Source organism: Capricornis sumatraensis, chromosome 22 (genome assembly GCF_032405125.1).
Source record: "Capricornis sumatraensis isolate serow.1 chromosome 22, serow.2, whole genome shotgun sequence".
Lineage (NCBI taxonomy): Eukaryota > Metazoa > Chordata > Mammalia > Artiodactyla > Bovidae > Capricornis > Capricornis sumatraensis.
Window position 1 is genome coordinate 12,802,966 of NC_091090.1, and position 23,079 is coordinate 12,826,044.

Sequence of the window (23,079 nt, forward strand, 5' to 3'; positions counted from 1 at the left end):
ATAACTTTGACTATATGGACCTTTGCAGGCAAAGTAATCTCTCTGCTTTTTTATATGCTGTCTAGGTTTGTCATAGCTTTTCTTCCAAGGAGCAAGCATCTTTTAATTTCATGGTTGCAGTCCCCATCCACAGTGATTTTGGAGCCCAAGAAAACCAAATCTATCACTGTGGTTTGACTCAATTTTCTCACCAAGGATGCAGGGCATGAACCTCAGTCACAACTGTACGGAGGCCAAAGATAATCAGGCAAGTTACCTTGCTTGAAAATCCATACAATGTAAGATAAAATGTAAAGAAGTTTTTATTATCCAGGCATTCTTTCTTTCTGCTGGTGTGGATTTTTTTTGTTTTTTCTTTGCGAGAGGGGCAGAGAGGCTGTGTGGATTTTTGAAAGTTGATTGGCTATGAGAATACAAAAATTGTTTCCTTTCACATTGTGTAAGGTTCACATGAAGAGGCCACTTACTTCTCAGGCCTGGTGCCTGCCTTGTGGCACACGCACACTGTTTTATTCACCGCCATTTCTCACCCAGGTTCCCTGAAGGACTGCAGGAACTCGCTGAACTGCTCTTGCGGTGGTATACTCTAGTCACCCATAAATTGGAAATACCATACAGTGTGATGATCAGAAGCAACCAACAGAAAGGGTAATGGAAGTGAAAAGTGAAAGTCACTCAGTCGTGTCCGATTCTTTGCGACTCCATGTCTGTGGAATTCTCCAGGCCAGAACACTGGAGTGGGAAGCTGTTCCCTTCTCCAGGGGACCTTCTCAATGCAGGGATTGAACCCAGGTCTCCCGCATTGCAGGAGGAAATCCGTGAACTGTTCTTGTGGCAGTATACTCTAGTCACTCATAAATTGAAAATATCATACAGTATGATGATCAGAATCAACAAACAGCAGGGGTAATAAGGCACACCAAATTATCACTCGTGACCTCAGCAATTTCATTAACAAATTTATTTCCCTAATTGGGTACCATATCTCAGTGCTTGGCTTGAGTGCATTGTAATAGGTTTCTATACTTCAGGAGAAGGAATTAATTAGAACCGTTTGCTCTCGGTTCTGTATTTACACTGTCCACCCATCTTGTAAACATTGAACCTGGTTTCCTAGGTCCTCCAGGGGCTCTTTTCTAACTGCCTCCCCCAGCCCCGTAAATAAATAGAAAGCGAAGAGTGTAAGTTCACATCTTCCTTCTGCGCGGGCCACCCCCATCGGAAGCTGCATATCATGGTCAGAATCTGGCAGAATCACCACTTCCCACAGAACCTGCCCTTCCTGGGCAAAAATGGGGAAGCTGGAGTCTCGGTTTGCCACTGCTGTGTCTGGGATTGTCCTTGTCCATCTGGAACCTGGGGTCAGAGCTGGTGAGACGGAAGCTCTGTCTCACGTCTCCCTGCCCCACCTACCGCTTTGAGGAAGGTAAGAGACATTGCTAGCCTCTGTCTGCCCCAGGAGCCAGCAGCCCATGTGAGCAGAAAAACCATAAACTCGGGAACACAGTCTTCTAGGCTTCTTCAAGTTAGGTATTTTTTTTCCCCTCTCACAACTTGTGAGAGTGCAGCATGACAACAAGAAAGCGTCCTTCAGTGCAAGCGCTGCAGAATCTCGCTGTGACGCTGGCCCCTAACTCCTCTGCAGCTTTCCTTCCTCCAGAAAAGCACCATTTCATACTCACGTGCAGCCTGTAAGGACCAGCAGGAGCGCAAGATGCCAGGGTACGCGCATTACCTCGAGTTGGTGTCCTTAGCAGCTGTTAGCATAGCCTGTCACGTGGAGAGATGGCTTTTGAACATAGATATAATTATTACAGACACATCTCAGGGGGGTCTAGACTACCAATAGGCCCCCTTGGAGAGCTCTTCTCCGGAAAAGTCCGGATGGGCCCAACAAGTCTCATTGTCCCTTATGAATACCTTGCAGGATCTGGATGAGGTTTTCCAGGCCAAAGATATAGCCTGGATCTGGTCCATCATAGGTGGTGTGTTCATTCCAGGAGCCTTTGTATGTTGTGTGAGCAAAGTCGATCATCCGGACGTCGACTTTGATGACATTGGTGCCGTGGGGCGTCTGTGGAGTCTCCTGCCCATCATAGATGATGAGAAGAGAGCTAGAGTAGAACCGGTATGAACTCTGGCTCCTAATGACCGAGAGGAGGGCCTGGAGCTGGTGCCGGATGGGCTCCAGCAGCTCCATCCGGAAGCGGGTCCCATCATGCAGAAACTGGTAAAGCGCTTGCCTGAAGCCCTCCACTGAGAGCTTTCTTCCATAGTACTTGTCTTTGCAGAGAAAGTGCTTCTTATCGGTTTGATAAACCTTACATTAAAAAGAAGATAGAAAACGTTAAGAATTGCAAACTTAAAAAAAAAATCACATCTGCTACAGAGACAGCATCTCAAGCAAACTTAATACAGAAACACATTTCTAGAGATGCTGAGCAGGAATGGCTACAGTGACTGGCAAGACAATCTTTCACCAAGCACCAGTGTAAATTTCACACTTAATGTTTTCTGTGCAAGCCGTTAATAGAAGAAATCCAAGGTCCAAAGATCTTTCATCCTACAGAGGTGACCCTCTGCCCACGAGGAAAAGGTTTGGATCTCCTTTCTTGTGAATTTCCAATGTCAACCGCCAAATCATGATTTAAATCCTGGCTTCTGGCCCTCTTCAAACATTAGCAAACCCAAGCCAGAAAGCTTTAGTGGGAATCTGAAATCACAGCCAATGGCCTTGGGAAGCCAAGTAAATTAAAATTTCCCCCAACAAAGTTTGTGAAGTCCTTTCTCTGCAGATTCTGAGGAACCTGTAGTGGCTCCAGGGGTGGGGTGGGGTGAATTGTTTGAAGATGGAAAGACGGGCTAGATCAGGTGTGCCTGGAATTTTCAGGTGGCGGGTGATGTTGAGGGGAGCCTGGATAGAGCAGGCTCTGTGGGCTGGTGGTGCCTCTCCTTGGCACCAGCTCCTCCCCAGTCCCGTCACGTCTTGGCCACCAGAATGAAGCAGATGGAGGAGAGATGCTGATGGGGGGAATGGTGGCAGCCGCTCCCATTTCATTCAGATAGCAGAGGCAGGCAGAGGCTGAACGGAGGCCAGTGGCTGGCATGGCCAGAGGGTGGACTTGGCACCCCTCCGCCTGGCACACCTGGGAAGGGCTGCCTGAACCTGGCCATGACAGTCTCTCAGGTCTTCCCTGCCTTCAGATTACATGGTATCTTTACAGAACACACGAGTGTAAAAAAAAAATCAGAAAGATACGATAGGCTTGGTGTTGCCTTTGGAGGGCTGAAGATCAGCTGCTAAATGGGCCCGTCCTAAACACAGGATAGGCCTCACTTTCCAAATAAATCAGATCAATTTCAGAAGGTTTGAGGTCCAGAGAGAAATTCCATTTACACCACAACGCATCACACTCCATCCTCTCGAGAACTACATTCCAAGCTTTCCTAGGGACATCTGTGCCTCAAATTTATAGACTTGACTTCCAGTTTCAAGGGGTGGCAGTTTCAATTAAGGAAAGCGATAGTGTTTACCATCAAATCCGTGTCTGGTTTTGCTTTGAGTAGATAGATTCTAAGGGGGAACGAGTAGAGAAAGTTCATTTCGTCCTGCTCTCCTGCAGCCCCAGCCATAAGCCACGTGAGAGCAGCAAAAATGAAGCGTGGACTCTGGGCAATAAGAAGTTAGCCATTCCTTTGCTGGGCTTTGCCGCTTACGGTTTCACCGTTGTTAACCAGGATAGGTAGTGAGAAAGAGCAGAAAAGGCAGAGTAAGGAGAATGGCTAATATGGATTTGAAAAGCTGACTGCCTCCCAGCATCTGAGAAGGAGAGGGTTCAGCTTCATCATGCAAGAGAATGAGGACCCCACAGAGCACACAGGGAAGCTTTCCCTCAGTTCTCTCCCAGCCCAGCTCACACACTGTCATCAAAGCTCTGCTCTCAACATGAGCAGGACTCACGCGGCCAGGGCAGAAAGTTCCAGCAACCAGAGACCCTGAGATGAGTTTAAAACTGGTGGGTTTTAATTTTTTTAAAAAAATTAAATATTTAAAAATTAAAAAAAAATTTATTTAAAAATGTATTGATCTACAATGTTCCTGTTGATTTCTTCTGTCTAGCAAAGTGATTCAGTTATATATATAGATTCTTTTTCCTATTCTTTTCCATTACGGCTTATCACAGGATGTTGAATATAGCTCCCTGTGCTCTACGGTAGGGCCTTGTTGCTCATCACTCCCAGTCCTCTCTTTTCCCACCCCTACCCACCTCGGGAATCACAAGTCTGTTCTCTGTGCGAGTCCATTTCTGTTTCATAAACGTTCATTTGTGTCCTATTTCAGATTCCACATGTAAATGATATCACGGGATGCTTGTCTTTCTCTTTCCGACTTCCTTTGCCTATATGAGAATCTCTAGGTCCCCAGACCTCTGCAGGTGGCATTATTTCGCGCTTTTCTGTGGCAGAGTAGTACTGCACTGATGCATGATCTACTCCTTCTGCATCCGTTGATCTGTCGTTGGACACTCAGGTTGCTCTCATATCTTGGCTGTTGAAAATAGTGCTGCTATGGACATAGCGATGCATGCCTCTTGTCGAATTACAGCTTTGTCTGGGTGCATCCCCAGGAATGGGATTGCTGGATCATATGGCAGCTCTGTTTTTAGTTTTTGAGGCACCTCTGTTACCATTTTCCATCATGCTTACTCCAATTTACATTCCTCCCCAAATGGTGGGATTTTGACACCACTGTCCTGAAAGGTGCTCTTTAAAAAAACCCCAGCATGTCCTGGATCAGGATATGTGTTTCCTTGGGGAAAGGGGTGCCTGACCACCGCCTCTGTTGCTCCCGCGAAGTGAAGGCAACGGTGTCTGGATGCGGGACCTCCCGGGATGCCCAGTCCCGCGGTCGCCCGCCCCCACCTACCTGCATGCCACAGATGCGCATGCCCAGATGGGCCGAGGTGCTCTGCGCACACTTCCTCATGTGGCGGGCCTTCTTCTCCTCCGAGGCATCGTCCCCGTGCTGCCGGGTCCCCATCTTCAGGTCTAAGATGCAGGGATGCTTGTACTGTGACACGACGTTTTCCAGCAACAGGAACCCTGGTCGCACAGCATTAAGGAAGGCTTCCTGGGACACAAAGGCCACTTCCCCACAGGAGGTGGTCAACGGGCCTCTGAAGCCGGCTGGAGACTCCCCACGCTGAACCCCAGCCCCTCACCCCCATTTCTTTCACTACAGACCAGCCTGTTGTCGCTATGAAGAATTCAAGGCACTGACCCTGCAGCCTGCTCTCATAAGTCCATTTTTTAGGGAGAGTTTATTAGGATGTGAGCTTCTTTTCCTCTCCCTTTTTGCTCTGAGGTTGAAATTTAAATGCAGGCGTGAAATCCCTGGCAGGCCATGCCCAATTTACATTTTATGGCAGAAAATATGAAGGCTAAAACCTCGAGTCACTGAATTGGCCAGTACCTTTTGGGAGAAGTGCCTTGATGTTAGCTTCAGAGATGAGTTGCAGAAATATTAATTTCAGCCGAATAATTATTCTGCAAAAAGCTTCTTAGGGATGCAGATTGCAGATGTCTTAGTAAGTACCGCAAAACCAGTCACCAGTTTGTGGGAAGGAGCCCAATGGTGACAAAGGGGGCCTTCCAAGCCTGAATATGCTCCCTGAGTTTGTGGCAAGCTGAGGGGGAAAGGGGAGTACCTCTCTCAAGAGTCCACCCTGCAGGTCCCTCCCTAAGAGAGGGGCCATGCTACATTCTCACCCATCAGCTCCGTGATGGCTGTGGGGAGGATTGGGAGCATAAAAAGGAGGTTGAGGTATGGAGACCCACCCACTCATTGAGGGGCCCTGGCCCTGCCTCAGTGCGGCAATCGTGTTTCCTAACTGACCACAGAAACCTCAGCCCTGCCCATCCTCACTGCCCAGGTGGCAGAGACATGACTAGTGACCCAACAGAGGCACCCCCCCCCACCCCCACCATCTGGCTTCCCCAGCCTCTGACTTCTCTTTGCTTTCCTGGTGGCTCAGCAGGTCAAGAATCTGCCTGCAATGCAGGAGACACAAGAGATGCAGGTTTGATCCCTGGGTCAGGAAGATACCCTGGAGGAGGATATATTCATGCCTGAAAAATCCCCTGGACCGAGGAGCCTGGTGGGCTTAGGACCCAAAGGGTCATGAAGAGCAGTCGCGAGTGAGCAACCGAGCACAGCACAGCTCTCCTCCAGGGCCCAGCTTGGAGGGCCGTGTGTTCCACTCTCCCTGACATCCCTGTCTCTCCCCGGCCCCGCTTCAACACGGCTGTCTCAGTCACCCCTCCTTCCCCTACCTCCCCCACAGCAGCGTGCATGGTGGGCGGGTGGGCGGGCAGCGGGCAGGGATACGGTGCCGCTTGTTCTCCGGGTACTCGGCACACAGGCGAGTCAGGTGGGCGCGGTGGCAGTGGAGGCCCCACGGGTTAAAGCTTCCCTTCTCTGTCGGGTTCCCATTCGCGTCTTCCACTAGCGAGGGGACTTGGGCCTTGAGGCGGAGCTCGGACCTCAGGAGCGCCGTGGCCGGGCTGTGGGCGAGAGCAGCACACAGCAGTCAGGACCCTGGTGGCTGGCAGGGCTGTCTTGGATGGACCAGGCCGTGGACTGCCCCTGACTACCCTCCAGGATGCCCTCTAGGACCTCTGTGCCCCCCTGCCCCGCTCAGGCCCCAGGCCCCAGGCCAGGCCAGACTGCTGGCCTCGCGGGGTCTCTCTAAAGTCCAGAATAACTCACACAGCGTAGAGGGGGCAACCCCGCCTGGGATCAGAAGGCTGGGGGTTAGGCTGTTCCTGTGGCCTCATCGGGGGTGAGAACCACAGATCCACGGTCCACCGTCTCTCCTGCCCTCTACATTTCAGCTCCTTGGGTCTGTAGCAGGGAGATAATACACACTGCTTCCTGACACCAAGCCAGGAGGCTTAATTAGATCCGCTGTGCTCCTTGAGGAAGGGAGGTACTTTCGTTGTATTAGCTCCCTTTTGTTTCCCATAAATGTTTAAAATTCCCCAGGGATGCCTTTCTTCTGAGAAAGGTCAGCTAATACCATCAGAGGTTTCAGAGACCTCTCCAAGGACCTCAGGTGTCCTGAGCCGCCTGCGTCTCCAGGGCCCCACCGGCCCCTCTCTCCTCACCCCAACTCGACCGCTAAGGAAGAGGATTTTCGAGAGGCATTAGCCACACTTTTTCCTTTATGTCCACTATTCTGGGGCTTCTGCTCTGCACATCTCCCCCCCTCCAGATACACTCCATGGTCTCAGTGAAATAGATATTTAATTAAACAAATACATACTGAATGCCTTCTCTGTACAGGACTTAGCACGCTCACCCACTTTCGAGAAGAAATGCATTGAAATCCTCCCTCTGAAAGTGGCACCAAAGAAAATGCATTCCTTTCTTTGGTCACAGGGGTTCTGCTAGACAGAGCCCTCTTCTGAATTTCTCATTTTCTCGGCTCTGGCCCCAAAGGGGAGCCGTCGGCCTTGGCACGGGCGTGAGCAGTGCTGGTCCCGGCTAGGGATGCGCAGCCTGGCTCCTGGCATCCTGCCACGTGGCCTCACCTCTCCTTGAGCGAGTGGGCCCGCTGGGGATGCTGCCACTGGGCGAGGGGGAGGGCGCCACCGCCAGTGGTCTGCTGGAGGGTCTGCCATATGGCCACCGCTGCCGACTCCGTGGAGACCGTGAAGGGCCCTCGGTTCTCAGTCAGGGGGTTGGCAACCAGGCTGAGACGGCCGCGGCTGTCCTTCCGGAGGTGCACGGTGATGGTGCCTGCAGAGGGGGAGGGGTGGACACGGTGCGATGTCCTTTCGAACCACAGCTTAATGGCAGTGGTCAACCTGCCCCCTTCCCCAGCTCCTCTCTCTAGAAAGCGCTCTGGGGACTGGCCGGACACAGATACTGCTCTGGAACGAGCCAGAGCCCGGGGAGCCTGCCGGAAATGGCCTTGGGCTGATGCTGGCACAGCCCCTGCTTCGTGGCCTCTCCCTGCCCCTTCACGCTTGAAACAGGGCAGCTGCGTGCATTCACTTCATCCTCGCATTCCTGCTCCTTTGGGCACAGCCCACATCACCCACGCACCCCGTGGCCCCCGATTCGGGTCCAGCCTTGGGGCATCTAAGCTGGTCCTCTGCAGAGAAGAGCCCCATCTGTGAGGGGCAGGGTGCATCTCTTTCTGTCTCCTTCATCACCCTTGCCTCCTCCTCCGAGTAGTCATTATCTGAGCAGCTTCTTCCAGGAAGCCTTCCTCTAACAGCCTCCTGCCGCCCGGGCTGCCCCTTCACCATCCTTCCCGCATCCCTGGCTTTCACACTGAGGCAGGTGATGCACCCCTATGAGGATTATGGACAGAACGTGGTTCTTTGGTAGAAAATAGAAGGCAAGTGAGATTTTCCCAACGGTGCCTCCTAACCACCGGTGTTTATTTGTGTGTGTTTGTTTTGCCCATCTCACAAGGCTTGTGGGACCTCCTCCCCCTAACCAAGGACTGAACCTGGACCGCCACGGAACTCCCTAACCCTGCTGTTTATACTCCAAGTGTGACCTCCCCGTCAGGACGCTGGCTGTGCGGATGCCCCAGGCACCTGTGCACTAGCCGGGCTCCTCCTCTGGGACATTGGCCAGGCCAGGTCCTAGGCTCTGGCCCCACATTCACGGCTCTGTAGTCATCCCCCGTGGACTTCTTGCTCTGATGGCAGGGTCCACGCCTCCCTCCGTGGGGCCTGGCATCCCGTGGGTGCCCAGCCTTGCCAGAGTCCCAGTGAATACGGAAGGTACACATGGTCATGGCCCAGGAGACTGCCACACGAGTGGTTTTATGAAAACTGGCTCTCTGTAAAGTCCTTGCTTCCCCCTCTCCCTGCAGCTGGTGCAGTGAGGACCCCTCTTGGCTCTCTCACCTACCAACCTGCTCTCCGTCTCTCTCCACCCTGCTTTGTGCCCGAGGGGCTGACTCTGGCGTGTACCCGTGGCTTCCTCGCCTGCCAGTTGGGCCAGTGAGGGTTGCCGGTGATAGATGGGGGGAGAGGAGGAGAAAGGTTGGGACCTGCATCCCCCGGGTTCCCTCCCTGCTGCCCCATGGCTCTGCGCTGTTTCGCTGTGGCCTCCTTCTCGCCAGGTCAGCTCCACCATGCCCTCACTTGGCCTTTCCGGCCCAGGGGTGGTTGTAGCTTTCCCATCCCGCTGGTCCCCAGCTGCCTCACCATCCCTAGCTGTTCCCCTCACCTTTTTTTGTAGGCCACGTGACATGCGGGGTCTTATTTCCCCAACCAGGAGCTGAACCTGCACCCCTTGCAGTGGAAACACAGTCTTAACAATTGGGCCGTCAGGAAAGGCCCCCCCCCCAAGTCGCTCCCTTCATCCTGTGTGCAGTTCTGCCAATAGACCCTTAAAGAATACTCTATTTAACCCCCTGGCACATACCACTCATTTTCTGCTGGGACCCTGACAGGTGGGAGGGTTGCCTGCGATCGCATCCTCCCAGGTGTTTATTACCTCCCCCAGGCACTGGGTCACCTTCCCGGCCTCTAAGCGGTCATTTCTTCTGAGCCAGCCGCTGAGGGGGTGCTGCTTTCCCCACGCTCGGTGCTGCCGGTCCCTCCTGGGCTGCTCAGCACAGACACTCGTTTTCAGGGCTGCCCTGTCATTCTGCAAGTCGCTCTCCAGGCCCATCTGCCCAGGCCAGGCCTGTCATCTTGGGTTCCCAGAGCCCTGATTCTGTGACCTGACGGTGACCTTCGTTTCCCTCCAGTTCTTTAAAAATTCTGCTCTTCCTTAGCTCATCCCAGGCCCTAGGATCCTGTGGAGCAATCGTGATGCTAACGGTTACAGCGCCCCTGAGCGCGGCATTCTGTCCTTCACCTGGATGGCAGCCTGCCTCCCTCGATGGAGCCCACCCGTGCTGTTACTGCTGGCGAGAGCAGGGCGCTGGTGGCGGCTGGGGACACGCATAGGAGTAATAACCGCTGCCTGCTCTTTTACACCTACCACGTGCCAGGCCAGTGTTGTGTGCGTTTTGTTGACTGCTAAGTTAGTGTCTATCGCTAAGACTGCAAGGCGTTGACTGTGGTCCCTGAGGCTCAGAGAGATTGAATAACTTGCCCCAGGTCACATGGTCGGTAGGGACTGACGGCTGTGCCAGCCGTGACTGTGGGAGAAGGAACAGGCTGCCACACGAAGCCCAGATCTCTCAGGAGGGTCGGGGTTGTCACGCTGTGTTTCCCCGAGCGTGGTTGATGAGGACACTTCTGCTGTGTCCCCAGGCACATGTGGCTGGTCATTCTGTTCCGCGGGAGCAAACAGAGAGGCCACGGAGCCACCACCTCATGAGAGGCGATCAGTGTCAAGAAGCCCAGGACGTGGTGCTTCGTTTCCAGCCTTGACCTTGTGGTGCTCGTCCCAGGAAGGAGACCCCCCAGCCCAGGCCCCAGAGCCCACCCTCCAGGTGCCAGGAGAGGGGGCGCCCCACGGCCTCTGTGCTGGTTCCTGGGGAGCTTAGAGCCTCCTCTCGCTTGGAGAGGCAGGAGGGTGTGCCGGCCAAGGGCAAGGCCCTTTAGGATCTCACAAAGTTCAAGTTACCGTCTGGTGGCCCCCTGGCCTTTCCCTTGTGAGGCTAAGGTGACGGGCCTGCCAGAAACCAAGTTCCTGGGGAGCCCTGGGCCCAGGGGGCCTCCCTGCAGGGACAAGAAATGTGACCTTCACCTGCTTCTCTAGGCTCCAGCTCTGGTCTGATCTCATCTGTTCTGAGTGTCAAAATAGATGGAAGTGAGCAGAGGTACGAATACTGCCAGACCAGCAAAGCTCAAAAGTCATCTCTATTTGCCGTGTTGTCGGTGCGACCCAGCCAGACTCCTGTCGCTGACTCCTCGCTCCATCTCCCTGCGCGCCTCTGCCTGGCTCCGTGTCCCTCTCTTCCTTCTCACTCAGCTCAGTCCAGCCCTTCCCTCTGAAACCTGGGACCATTGCACAGTGTTGTACTAGTCTCTCAGTCATGTCCAACTCTGTGCGACCCCATGGGCTATAGCCCGCCAGGCTCCTCTGTTCATGGGATTTCCCAGGCCAGAATACTGGAGTGGGTTGCCATGCCCTTCTCCAGGGATCGAACCCAGGTCCGCTGCACTGCAGGCGGGTTCTTTACCATTTGAGCCACCAGGGGAGACCCATAGCTCACAGGGACCTTGCTTGCAGTCTCGAGTTGCCTGTCCTTGACAAGAGCAGCCTCTCAGTGGGATTCAGACTCCCTGAGGTTTGGATCGTTCCTTTGTCAAGAGCCTTGTTGGCCCCAACCTGGCCTCCAGCTCGCCTTGGCTATCTCAGACGCCCACGGGCTCCCAATACACTGCTGCCCCTGCCCAGCCAGGGAGCAGGTGGGAGACCCCAGCCCCATCTGCTTACTCACCAGCCCCCCAAGAACCTCGACTGTGACCGCGTCATTTGGGTGGATGGGAACGCTCCCTGACACACCCAGCGCATCTCAGCAATTCCGATTTGGCTGAGCAGCTTCCGTGAATATTCTGTCATGTATTTATTTTTAAGCTCATGAGGACATTAATTCGCCAACGTCTGTAATATGAATCTGGCTCATCCATTAACCAGCTGGACCTAGGAGCGTGTCCTCGCTCGCCTGAAGCCGAGGGGAGGAGGGACACAGTTTCAAGATGCTCTCATGCCCAAGGAGTCCAGGCGCACTTTGGGCCCGGGGAGGCTGCCCTGGGAGGCTGCCCTGGGAAACGCAGTGCCTGCCTAGCACCCCAAAGCCATCAGCGTGCAGGCATGAGACAGGAGAGGGTAGGCTCTGGGGCGTGTGGCGGCCACGTCAGCAACGGCCCCTCTTTCCGGGCTGGTCCCATCAGGATGGAAAGGGAGACCCCAGCAGCGGCCTTGTGGGCACTTGACTCACTAGCTAAGTGACCCTGGGCAAGTCACTTCCCCTCCCTTGTGCTGGACGGCTCCAAGCACTGGCGTCTGGGGAGTCGTCTCTGCAGGGATGGTCGTTGGAGGAGTGGGGCTGGGGGCTGAGAGGCCACACTTGGGAGCCAGACTTGAATGCTGGCTCTGTTCTACTGGCTGTGTGGCCTGAGGCAAGTTGGGTGACATTTCTGGGCCTGTTTCTTCCTCCATGAAGTGGGGACAACGGGAGTGTCTTTCTTAGAGTGTTGTCAGGGTTAAACAAGTCAATTACAGAAACAACTTCTAGGGTGTTCTGCACTGAGAAAACGCTAAAGGTTGACCGATAGTACTTTTCTTGTTTTTTTTTTTTTGGTGGGGGGGCTGCATTGAGCCATATTTGGGATCTTAGTCCCCAACTAGGGATTGAATCCATGCCCCCTTGCAGTGGAAGTGTGGCGTCTTAACCACCGGACTGCCAGGGAAGTCTTGGCATTACTTTTCTTATTGGGGGAAGGAAGAAGCCTGCACAGCCCGAGGCCCGTCAAGGGACCCTTTCCCACCCCAGACCCGACCTTCTTCCCTCCTGCCCCAGGGGTCTGAGGGCACGCAGGCCTCACTTCCGGGCCTTTTTCTAGTGTTTCCTCACATGTGTGTTTCCTCGGGTGGCGCCTGCACCCTGGCACCGGGCGCATGGTATGGCTGATAAGAGGATCAGCATTCCTCATCGTCCAAGCCTCGCGTTTGGGTGTCAGGCCAGCCCGTGGGCTCCATCTCACCCTCACCCACAGCCGGGCTGCATGGTCTCCCCTGATGGACGTCCTGGACCTCCCTGACCTGGCCCCTCCTGACTTGTTTGCAACCATCGTCTCCAAGTGAGGACTCAAATTAATCCACAGAGTTAGTGTAGCTCCGAGGCACGGCGGGGGGTGGGTACCAGGATGGGCCCAAGCTGAGAGGGACGCAAGGCAGAGGAGTGGTCTGGACAGCTGACCATTGCTCGAGGCTCCCCAGAGCAGGGGAGACAGCGCGGGCAGACGGGGAGCAGGGACGGCCCTGGGGTGTGGTTCTGAGACCTTCAGCTTGTCCACTTCCACGCTCTGCCTGGGGTGGCCCTGGGAGCTGGTCTCAGCTCCAGTGCTGCATGGGACCAGCGGGGAATGCTGCAGACAGGGGGACCCCCTCCTAAGATCCAGCCACCCCTTTGCTGGCTTGAGTTCACTTGTGAAGGGACAGATGTTAACTCCAGTGGGTGCTCTGACAAGGTGGGTGGTGACCCACAGCTGATGGAGAGAACCGGTCAGCGGCCCCGGAGGGCCCCCAGGGAGGCTGTGCACCAGCCGTCACCCCGTCTCTTGTGTGTCTTGTCTCAGCCTCTCTGGAGGTCCTAGCTGCCCACGACTGAAGCAGTGCCCAGGGCTCAAGGCCTTGGGCCCTCTCAGTGGGTCTGAATCTGGATGGAGACTTCTGGGCTCTGACCCAGGGATTCCGATTCACGGGTCAGGAATGGGGCCTGGGAGCCTGCATTTACACATGTGCACACACACATACATCAGTGATTCTGGTAAACTTGTTTGACCCCAGATCATAGTTATGAGAAGCACCAATATTGCCCAAAATATTCATTTGGGTTCTTCCGTAAGATGATATGGAAAAACCAGAATGACTTTTTTGGCAAACCAATAGACGGATCCCGTCCTTCCCAGTTTTCTCCATCTTTGAAATGCAGGTAAGTTTTTCAGTGACTTGTCTGAATGTTATCATCGCTTTCACTATAGATATTTGCACAACAAGGGCAGAAGCTTAAGGTCACAGGTCTAAAATCCTTTAAAGGAGGTCTCTTCTCTGAGCATTCCTTACTTTGTGGGGCTGGCGACTGGCAGAGTCATGTCCTGAGCTCTGCAAGCCACTTTTACCAAAGGCTGGGGGTGGACACAACAGCTTGTCCCATGGATGCCAGCGGCCACCCAGAGTGTACCCTCCCCTGGAGGCCGGCAAACAGCAGCCCTCCCCACGCAGCCTTCTCTCCCCAGGCCTTGTGCTCAGATCTGGAACACATGCTGGGGGAGCAGCCTGCACCCCGGCTTTGCCCCCGGATGACAGTGGGAATTCTGGCTTCCCAAACACACTGTGAACCGGCTCCTCCATAACCTGTCCCAGACCCAAGGCTCCTGCCATCCGCCTGAGTCACGCAAGGGAGGTCTCCACCCATCCTGTGTCTACCAACCACGGTCACAGGACCCGGGCACGGCGCACCTAAGGCACAGAGCAGAATGCCCCAAGGTGGGGTGGGGCTGGGGCCACCTTATCCCGTTCTCAGTCCCTCGAAGACTGGTGGCTTGAGCTAATTTACAGGAGATGCCAAATGGCATTACACTCCAGGCCTGGGGGCTGGAAGAGTTCAGAGAACCTGGGGCGGTGAAGGCCAGCGGCTGTGCAGAGGGGCAGGTCTCCATGACAACCCTTCAACACACTACGGTACTTGAGGAGGTGGAGGGGGAATGCGGAGAGGCTGGGCCCCTTGGGGGCCGCCTGGACACTCACCTTTGTACTGCGGGGTGAAGCGCTTCATGGCCAGTGGCAGGGACTCGTAGAACCTCTGTTCCTGGGAGATGAGGGGCTTGCACACCGTGTGCTCATCATACTTCATCACGCTCAGGTGCCCCCCGACCTGGTGCAGGAAGGGCTCCAGCGGCACGCCAGGGGCGTCCACGCTGTCCTGCACCACCATGCTCCAGCGTGGGAGGGCGGGGTGGCTCCCTGCCGTCCACAAGAGGCAGCGGGGTCTGGGGCTGAGGTCGCAGCTTCCAGACAGGTGGGCTGTTAGTAGTCCTCAACTTTCCTTTCTCAGCCTTTCCTGTGGCTAGAACACAAGAGTCTTCCTGGCTGAGGGCTCTCAGCAGTGGGGATCCCTGGAAAACAGAGGAGAAAGGGAAGGGATGTGAGGAAGACCATGTAGGGGGACAAGGGCATCTGAAGTCCCCAGCCACCCCCCCCCAGGTGTTAGATAAGACCATAAATAGGCATTGAATTCTTCTGGAATCGTCTGTTACAGGCAACTAATAAGTTTCCGCCTCAGGGGAGCAGGGCTGAGAGGGAGACTTTTCTCTAAATATTATTTACAAGCGCCTTTTGAATTTAAATATTAAAACATTCAAAAAACAAACAAAAAATCCAAAAGACAGTCCCTAAGATTACAAGTTTGCAGAGCGTAGTGAGCATGTCTGAACTGCTCACGTCCCATGGCTGGCCTTCCCCTTTGGAAACTTTGGTCCCAGCCCCAATGAGAAGAGAGTCCTTGCTGGTGGGGATTCACCATCCTGTAGGGGCTGGAGGGGTGCAGGAATGCTTCATTTTGATATAGCATATACAATACATAAGCTGGGCACCATCTGGGCCACACAACATCATTGCTGTGTGACCTGGGGGAGTTACTAAACCTCTCTGGGCCTCAGTTTCCCCATCTATAGAGTAAGATAACAGTGATACCCACTTCACTGAGTTAGGGGCAGAATTGAGATATAAAGGCTATAAAAATGTTAGCCCAGTGCCTGAAGCTAAGTGTTTGATAAATGTGATCAATCATGATTATTTCTAGCATTATTGCCCTGGGGATCAGATTTTCTTACCAGCCCTGGGAGGGGCAGCTTTATCACCGATGCTTGCAAATGAGGAAAGCGAAGCCTGCAACGGCTTGCTGGGGCCCACCTCAGGCCAGGAACAGAGGCAGAAGCTAGGCAGGGGCTCCTGATTGGGTCCCCCACTGTCTGCTTGCCCTTCACCCTCTACGAGGTCTGGCTTGCCAGACCTTAGGCAAATGCTGGACACTCTGGCTGGAAACTTGGCCCCTAAAGACATCCTGACTTTGGGACTTTGCTGGTGGTCCAGCGATTAGGACTCTGAGCTCACAGTGCAGGGGGCCCCGGGTTTGACACCTGGTCAGGGAACTAGATCCCACATGCCGCAACAGAATTCACATGCTGCAACTGAAGACCCATGTGCTGCAACTAAGAGACCCGGAACAGCCAAATAAATATATTTTAAAATATAAAGATATCCTGACTTTGTCTCAGGAGAGAGCCAAGGAGACACTGCCAGGGGAGGCTCTTGCGGCCGCATCCGTCATGTTCGGGAGGACAGTCCCGCCGTGGTGCCGTCACTATGGAGTTATTAATACTCTCCTCTGCTGGACTCCCAGCTGAGGATGCAACCAGGCCGGGCAGCGCTGGGCATGATCAACTCTCTAACTGACCTTCAGTCCAGACCATGGGCATGGCTGGCTGCCTCCACACGCAGCAGTACCTGTCACTTTGTTCAGGCCCCCAGCTCAGGGAAGTCCCACCATCCACTCCGACCTCTAGCGCCAGGAGGCGTTGAAAGCCTGAGCCTGGCCTGTTCACGCCCCTCCACCATGATGTGCCTGAATTGGTTACTGCTCTGCAGGCCACAGAGTTCCCCTTGGAAGGGAAACGGGGTGTCTTCTGCCTGATCTGTGCAATTTCTATGGCGGATGCATGACTAAAGCATGACTAGGGAGTCTGGCAGTGCTGAGGCAAGGCCTTGGGGTGGGAAGGACTGGGGCCTGTTGGTGAGCGCTTTCCCCAGCCCTGCTCTGAGACGGGCCCCTGCCCACCACCACTCGAGGTGAGTCCTCCTTGGGATGTGCCCCAGGAGCTGAGAGAAGAAGTTGGGAGGCATGCAAATGTGAGGAGAATCAGGGATAGGTTGATACTTTCAGTCTGGTTATCAGATAAGACATCAAAGTTGCTTGGCAAACCTAATCCTCCCTGCAAACTCCGCCGAGATAGGAAGGAGGAAGGAAGAGAAAAACCAAGGCGGCCAGACGCCTCTTCTCTCACTGGGCTCACTTGGGTGCCAGCCTTTGCCAGCTGACCTGTGCCCAGGTCAGGGAGGCAGAGGCGCTGCTGGGAGGCAGAGGGACAGCCCACTCGTGAAGTTCATTTATAGCCACTCCTGGAAGGAGCCAAGGCCCTGGCCCGCACAGTCTCCCGGGGGGTCAGCGCTGGCCAGGCCCGCACTCACCTCTGCTAGCCCAGCTCTGCCCGGGAACCCAGGTGGAGTCCCCAGTAGACCCTTGTGCAGCCACCCAGGGCAGCCCCTCACCCTTCTCTCCCCTCACCCTCTGTCTCCCCAAGGAGCCCTAAGGACATAGATGTTACCTTGCAGTGTGGTGTGGGAGGAGATGGTAACAATAATGGGAACAGTAAATGGTAACAAACACAACACAGGCAATGTTCCAGGTGTTTTAGGTACATTCACCCATGTGAGCCTCACAGCTGCCTGATGAGGGAATTAGTGTCATCAGCCTTTTATAGGTTAGGAAAATGAGGCACAGAGAGGTTCGGTAACTTGCCGGTGTGCACCCAGCTTCTCGGGGGAGACCAGGGATTTGAACCCAGGCACACTAGCCCAGAGCACGCTCACCCACTGTCCTGCGGAGATGCCGAGATGAGATGCCGGGGGCCGATGTTTCTCTCCTTCAAGAGTCAGGAAATTGAGCCCCAAGGAGGCTGGGACTTGGCCAAAGTCACTCACCAGTCACTGGCTGTGATGACACAGGCACGTGGGTATTCTTGTCCCCAGGCCTGGTTTCTCCTACCCTGATACCCTTTGGCCGGCCCTCCCCCCAGCTGCTACAGTGAGTGAGTGTCCCAGTGGTGGCTGGGGTCCACGGGTCTGCAGAAACCAGCAGGAGGGGTCAGGTGAGGCCCCTGGAGCTGGGCCTTGGTACTGGCCTGCATGGGGCTTTCCCGCTGAGGGGGCATCAGCTGGATCTGAGAGGCACTGTCATTCCCAGAGCTTCCCCATCACTGCCACCCACACGTTCTCAGGGGCCCTGGCCGAACCTCCTCAGGGAGCCCGGATCAGCCAGAAGTCCCTCCAAGATGGCCCCCACACAGCAACGCAAACCCTCCTGTCCCCAGGCTTGGTGGCAGCTTTTTAAAAATGCTGGACTTGAAGCTGGGGGAAACTGAGGCCCTTCCGCTTAAGGGTCACCTTAGGGTGTGGCTTGGGGGAAGTCTGAGGGTCCTCGGGCTCCTGACAGGCTCCTGACGCAGACTGTGGGAAAGGGGCGCAGGAAGCTCGGAGGGGAGCAAGGAGGACTGACGGGCATGGGGAGGACTGAAGGGCGCGGGGACGGGGGCACGGGCCGGCGCGGGGAGGACAGACGGAGCGGAGAGGGGCGGGGGAGGGAGGGAGGACGGACGGGAGCGGGACGGGAGGGAGGGAGGGGGAGGATGGACGGGAGCGGTGGGGGGGTGGGGGGCACGAAGGGGCGCCGGGGGGAGGGGACACGGAGGGGCGCCGTGGGGGACGGAGGGGCGCCGGAGGGGACACGGAGGGGCGCGGTGCGGCACGGAGGAGTGCGGGGCGGGGACGGAGGGGCGCCGGTGGCGGGGGACGGGCGAGCGCCTGGCGGGGGTGCACGGAGGGGCAGTGGCTTAGTCCCCTGGCCTCCTGCCTGAGCCGGGCAAGTGGGTTTGCTGCCGCTCAGGGAGCCGCTCTGTGGCTTCCCCCGGGCGCTGACGCTGACCTTGGATTCCCAAGGAGGCTGAGGTTTCCATCCGTTGCTGTGGGACGGAGCTAGAGAAGGCCTCCGTTTCCCCTATCCCTCCTGCGGAATCCTGAATGAATAATTCAGGCTGACAGAGCTTTCTCAGCCGACCTGCCTTTCGCCACCGGCAGGCACTTCAGTCAGTGGCCAGAGCCTCCGCCCTGAGCAGTGCCTCTGGGTCCAGGAGCGCTGGGCAGGAGTCCAGTGCCTGGCTCTGCTCCAAGCCCCCCACCAGCTAGCTGAGACCCCTCCGGTGAACCGAGCCTTGGTTTACCGCCCACTGCCACGGCCTTCGCAGGAGCGCACAGTCCCCTCTGGAGAGCCCGTTTCCGGGCGTTCTCAGCCTCAGCGCTGGGGCTTTGTCACCGCATGGGCAGTGCCCAGGACCCACTCCTGTGAATCCGCCCGGGTGCTGGCGAGGCGCTCGCCGAGGCAGGACCTCACGGCCCCTCTCACACGCCGAGGGGCTCCCTTTAGTGCTTTGTGGGGAGACACAGGGCCCTCTCCCCGGCCCAGGCCTCCTCTCCTGGACCACAGCCCAGACCTCCGGCCCAGAGTCCGCCCTGAGTGCTCCCTGGGGAGGGCGAGGCTGAGGGAAGATGGAGGGGCGGGGGAGGGCGAGGCACCCCAGCCTGCGGAGTTAGAGCCCCCGCTCCCGCAAGAGTGGACAAGGCCTCAGATCCCTGTGTCCTCCTGCCCCGTCGCTGGGTCATGTCCTGAATGAAATGACTCCAGGAGAACTCAAGGGGTGAATTTCTCTAGTGGGGCCCAGCCATGGAGCTGGGTGTCAAAGGAGGCCCTGGACCAGCTGGTTCCCTGCAGGGGTCTGAGTGAGGCCAGCAGGGCCTGCCATTGTATTTGGCTCCCAGGGTGGGGCCAGATGACAGCAACACTGAAGCCAGGCGCAGGGACAGAGGCCACCCCTTGAGCTGAGGTGCAAGAGGGCGTCGTGGCTCAGGGTTCATCACCGCAGGCCAGCACGTGTTCCTCTTCCCGGGAGACTTCGTTGTGTATCTGAATTTCCCTACAGGCTTCCCAGGGGGCGCCAGTGATAAAGAACCCGCCTGCCAAGGCAGGAGACGTAAGAGGCACGAGATTGATCCCTGGGTTGGGAAGATCCCCTGGAGGAGGGCATGGCAACCCACTCCAGGATTCTCGCCTGGAGAATCTCATGGATAGAGGAGCCTGGCGCGCTACAGTCCACGGGGTGGCAAAGAGTCAGACACGACTGAAGCGGCTGAGCACGCACGCACGCACGCACACACGCACGCACGCAGCACGCACGCACCCTGACCACAGGCTAAACTGGAGTCCATTAAAAATTACAGGAGGAACACCTCGTTTAGAACTTGTCTCTCCCTTTTTAGGGAAGATGGCAGGTGAAACCACAAACTAAACTTGTAAGGGTTCAACTTGGACTAAGTGAGTCACGAACTCTGTCTTACCAGAGGCTGTCAGCTCCTTGTATCTGGAAACTAGTTGGTTGACTGTGGTTATTGTCAAGACTGTTCACAAATATTCTGTGTGTTGGTTTTTTTTTTTTTTCTTTCCCTGCAGGAACGTGGTATGACTGCGCTTCCCTTGTCCTCTGAAGGTACGTCGGCCAAAGCATGATGTGCTTTGGCTAACGTCACGTGGAAGGGAGTGACAGACGCCACTTCCGGGAGGAGCATTTAGAGCAAGCAGTGCCTCGCGTACCCTTTGCCTGGCCAGGGTGATTTGGGAAGCACAGTCACTTCCCGAGTGACTGTCATGACAGAGAAAGCAATCCAGGTTATATTAGGCACTGAGGTTTGGGGGTGTTTTTGTCACACAGCACAACGTAGTCCGTCCTGAGTAATTAGCCAGTTGACAGCCTGATACCCAGTATGGAGCAACCTCAGGCTTGAATACATCCTCTGTGTTGTAGCTACTCCTGTGAAGCATCCATGGCGGACCACTGGTCTTACAACGTCCCCCTGTGTTTCTCGAAATAATTTTCAGATGGAGACAAGTGGAAGAGCTTCCCCAGGGTCCAGAGGGTGAGCACCGGTGCTGGAATTCAGCCACAGTGAATCTGTCTCCTTCCAAAGCTGATGCTGCTCTGCCCTACCATGTGGTCCCCCCCACTGTGGGTCCCTCTGAGAGTCCTGAGACCTGAGTGGAGCCCAGGTTCCTATCCGAGATCCTCTCTGTGCTGTGAGCCTCAGCTGCCCAAATCAGCAGCGGGAGCCTGCTGGGAGCTCACACTTGGCAGGGCGGTGGGGGTGCCATCCCTGGGGGCAGGGTTCCACGAGGAGCCGGGCAGTGTGGATTCACGGTGCCACGAATGGAAGACTCCCATCCGTGGGCCACTCAAGCCCTGACCCAAAGCTGCACCAGCAGCACCAGCGGCATTATCTGCAGGCTAGAAAAGCAATATCCACAGCTTGCGATCATTTCTCAAATGTATCTAAATGCTTCAGTGTTTACCAAAATACAAATTCATTTAAAGGCCTTATTAAGTTCCTAGTAGTTTTTATCATCATCTATTTTCTCAATCAACAGATACTAAAAGTCTAATGAATATCACAGAGGGACTCCTAGGGAACAAATTAGGTTGAAAAATGAGTCCTAGTTAGAAAGGTTAGAAGAGATATTGCTGAGGGACCTGGGCAGGGGTATGAGACCGGGGAGATGGAGGCTTGGCCTGGAGGAGCTTGAGGAAGGCCTGTTTCAGGGTGCATGTGTGCAGGGAGCAATGAGGAAGGGAAGGACAGGCAGGGAGATGGGACCAGAGGGAAGGCTGTGTGGGGAGGCAGAGGTGGGTGCTGCTGGGGTCTGGGCAGAGGAGGTCTGACTCCCCATCAGTCTAGGCTGGAGGGGGTTTCCTGAGATCACCAAGGTATGAACGCCTTCTGGACTGCGTCTCAGCAGATCCAAAGGGGAGAGGTGCACTCTGGGGAGGAGATACTTAAGAAACAGCTTGCAGCAAAAGACTGCAAAATAAAACGTGTCGGGCAGCACACTCAGAAGCAGCATGGTTTATCGCCTGCCCTCTCGCCTCTGAAGCTCTAAGGTACATTTTGCAGGCCGCTCAGAGCCAGAGGTTTGGTACAAGTACCACTCAATGTCTCTGTGATGCCTAAGGGAGCATTTTTTAATCTATTAGAGATGAGAGGACCCAAAAACCATTTAAAACCACTTAGGTTGGAATGGGCAGGAGCGTTTTGGGTTGCTCACACAGCAGAGGGCTGTGTATCATCTGAGACCATCTAGGCTTGGAAGGCACAAGATTATTTTCTGGGGAGAAAAAAAAAATCAAGTTTTTAAATCCATCCTAGAAATGACTCAAGGGATGTGGGACAGCGAGCCCCGTGGTCCGCATGGTCCCAGTCTGGTGGGATCAATACTGAATGCTGGGGACGTCACACATCACCTTCTCAGTTGTGGCTGAAAGATGTGGCTTTGGAGAGCATCTATTTCCCTGGGAAGGCTTGATTTCCAGAGTCACAGAGCAGTACTTCATTTTCCTGACTTATTTTCTGAGCCGATGTTATCCTTTGAGGGAAGATATTCTTCCTCATCTCCTTTTCTCTTAACATTTAAAATCTCCCAACGTTCCTCCAGCTTGAGGACCTAATGCGATTTTAATACAGCTATTATTAGTTTAGAAGCCCTTCAGCCCCTGACAAATGTCCGTAGCAGCAGCGACGATGTTCTGATCTTGCTGTCAGGGCAGGAGACGCATGGGGCAAAGATGACTCAAGCTCGGCGCTCCTGGAAGGGCTGCTGGGGCCAGCGAGGGTGGGGTGGGGTGGGTGGGGTGGGGTAGGGCGGGGAGGGCTTCTGTCTTCCCAACCTCAATGGAGCCGGACCTCATGATAGCACCTTAGGACCTCGGCCCCGCCATCCCCGGGGCACGCTGGGCACCTCGCCTACAGCCCCTCCCAGGCAGGCTTGTCTCCTGGGGACTGCTGCCCCTGGAAGCTTGGATACTGGAGAAGCTTGGCGGGACCTTGGACCCTCCTCCCAGGGTCTGGATATTGCCAGACGTCCAGACCACATTTTCCAGCCTCTGACACCCTTCCCCACACCTTTCTCTAAGTCACATGACCAGCCACCCGCCGAGCCAGAGATAGACAGTCTTGTCCACGGTTACTATGGAATCTTTAGGACTCTAACAAGAAATACGTTTTTTAAGGTCAAAACACAACAGTGGGGCTGGAACAAGCCTACGTGTGCGTGTGCGGTCACCGTCCTTCAGGCCCTGGAGCTGAGCTGGGCAAGTGTGAAGCGTGAGGCTTTGCCCAGCAGAGGGCAGCAGCAGACGGGCCAGAACCACCCAGAAAAGAGGCACTTGGACCGGCCCCACCTTGGCCCAGCGACTAGGGGCCCTTCTCCAACGGCCCTGAGTTTGCTCGGCCTGTCCTCAGAGAGCTGGGACAGCGGCTGAAGGGCCGGGGAGGCGCACTGCTGAGGATCGGGGTGCCTGGCTCAACTCACAGGGGAAGGACATCAAAACCAGAGACGGAGTGGGGGTGGGGTAGCCGGCCGAGGAGGTGGGGCGGGGGCGCTGGAGGGTCTAGCTGAGCAGAGCGCAAGTGTCTTCAGCATCTACACCCCACTA

The 23,079-nt window shown here is 55.3% G+C and overlaps 1 protein-coding gene across 1 annotated transcript; it reads right to left on the reverse strand.

Moving 5' to 3' along the window:
* Positions 1–1,900: 1,900 nt before the first annotated feature.
* IP6K3 (inositol hexakisphosphate kinase 3) lies at positions 1,901–14,645 on the reverse strand. Its single transcript, XM_068960818.1, has 5 exons — positions 14,459–14,645; positions 7,594–7,801; positions 6,389–6,564; positions 4,928–5,103; positions 1,901–2,320 (listed from the first exon to the last, which is right to left on the reverse strand). The coding sequence occupies exons 1-5, from the start codon at positions 14,643–14,645 to the stop codon at positions 1,901–1,903; spliced, it is 1,167 nt and encodes a 388-aa protein (XP_068816919.1).
* Positions 14,646–23,079: the final 8,434 nt, after the last annotated feature.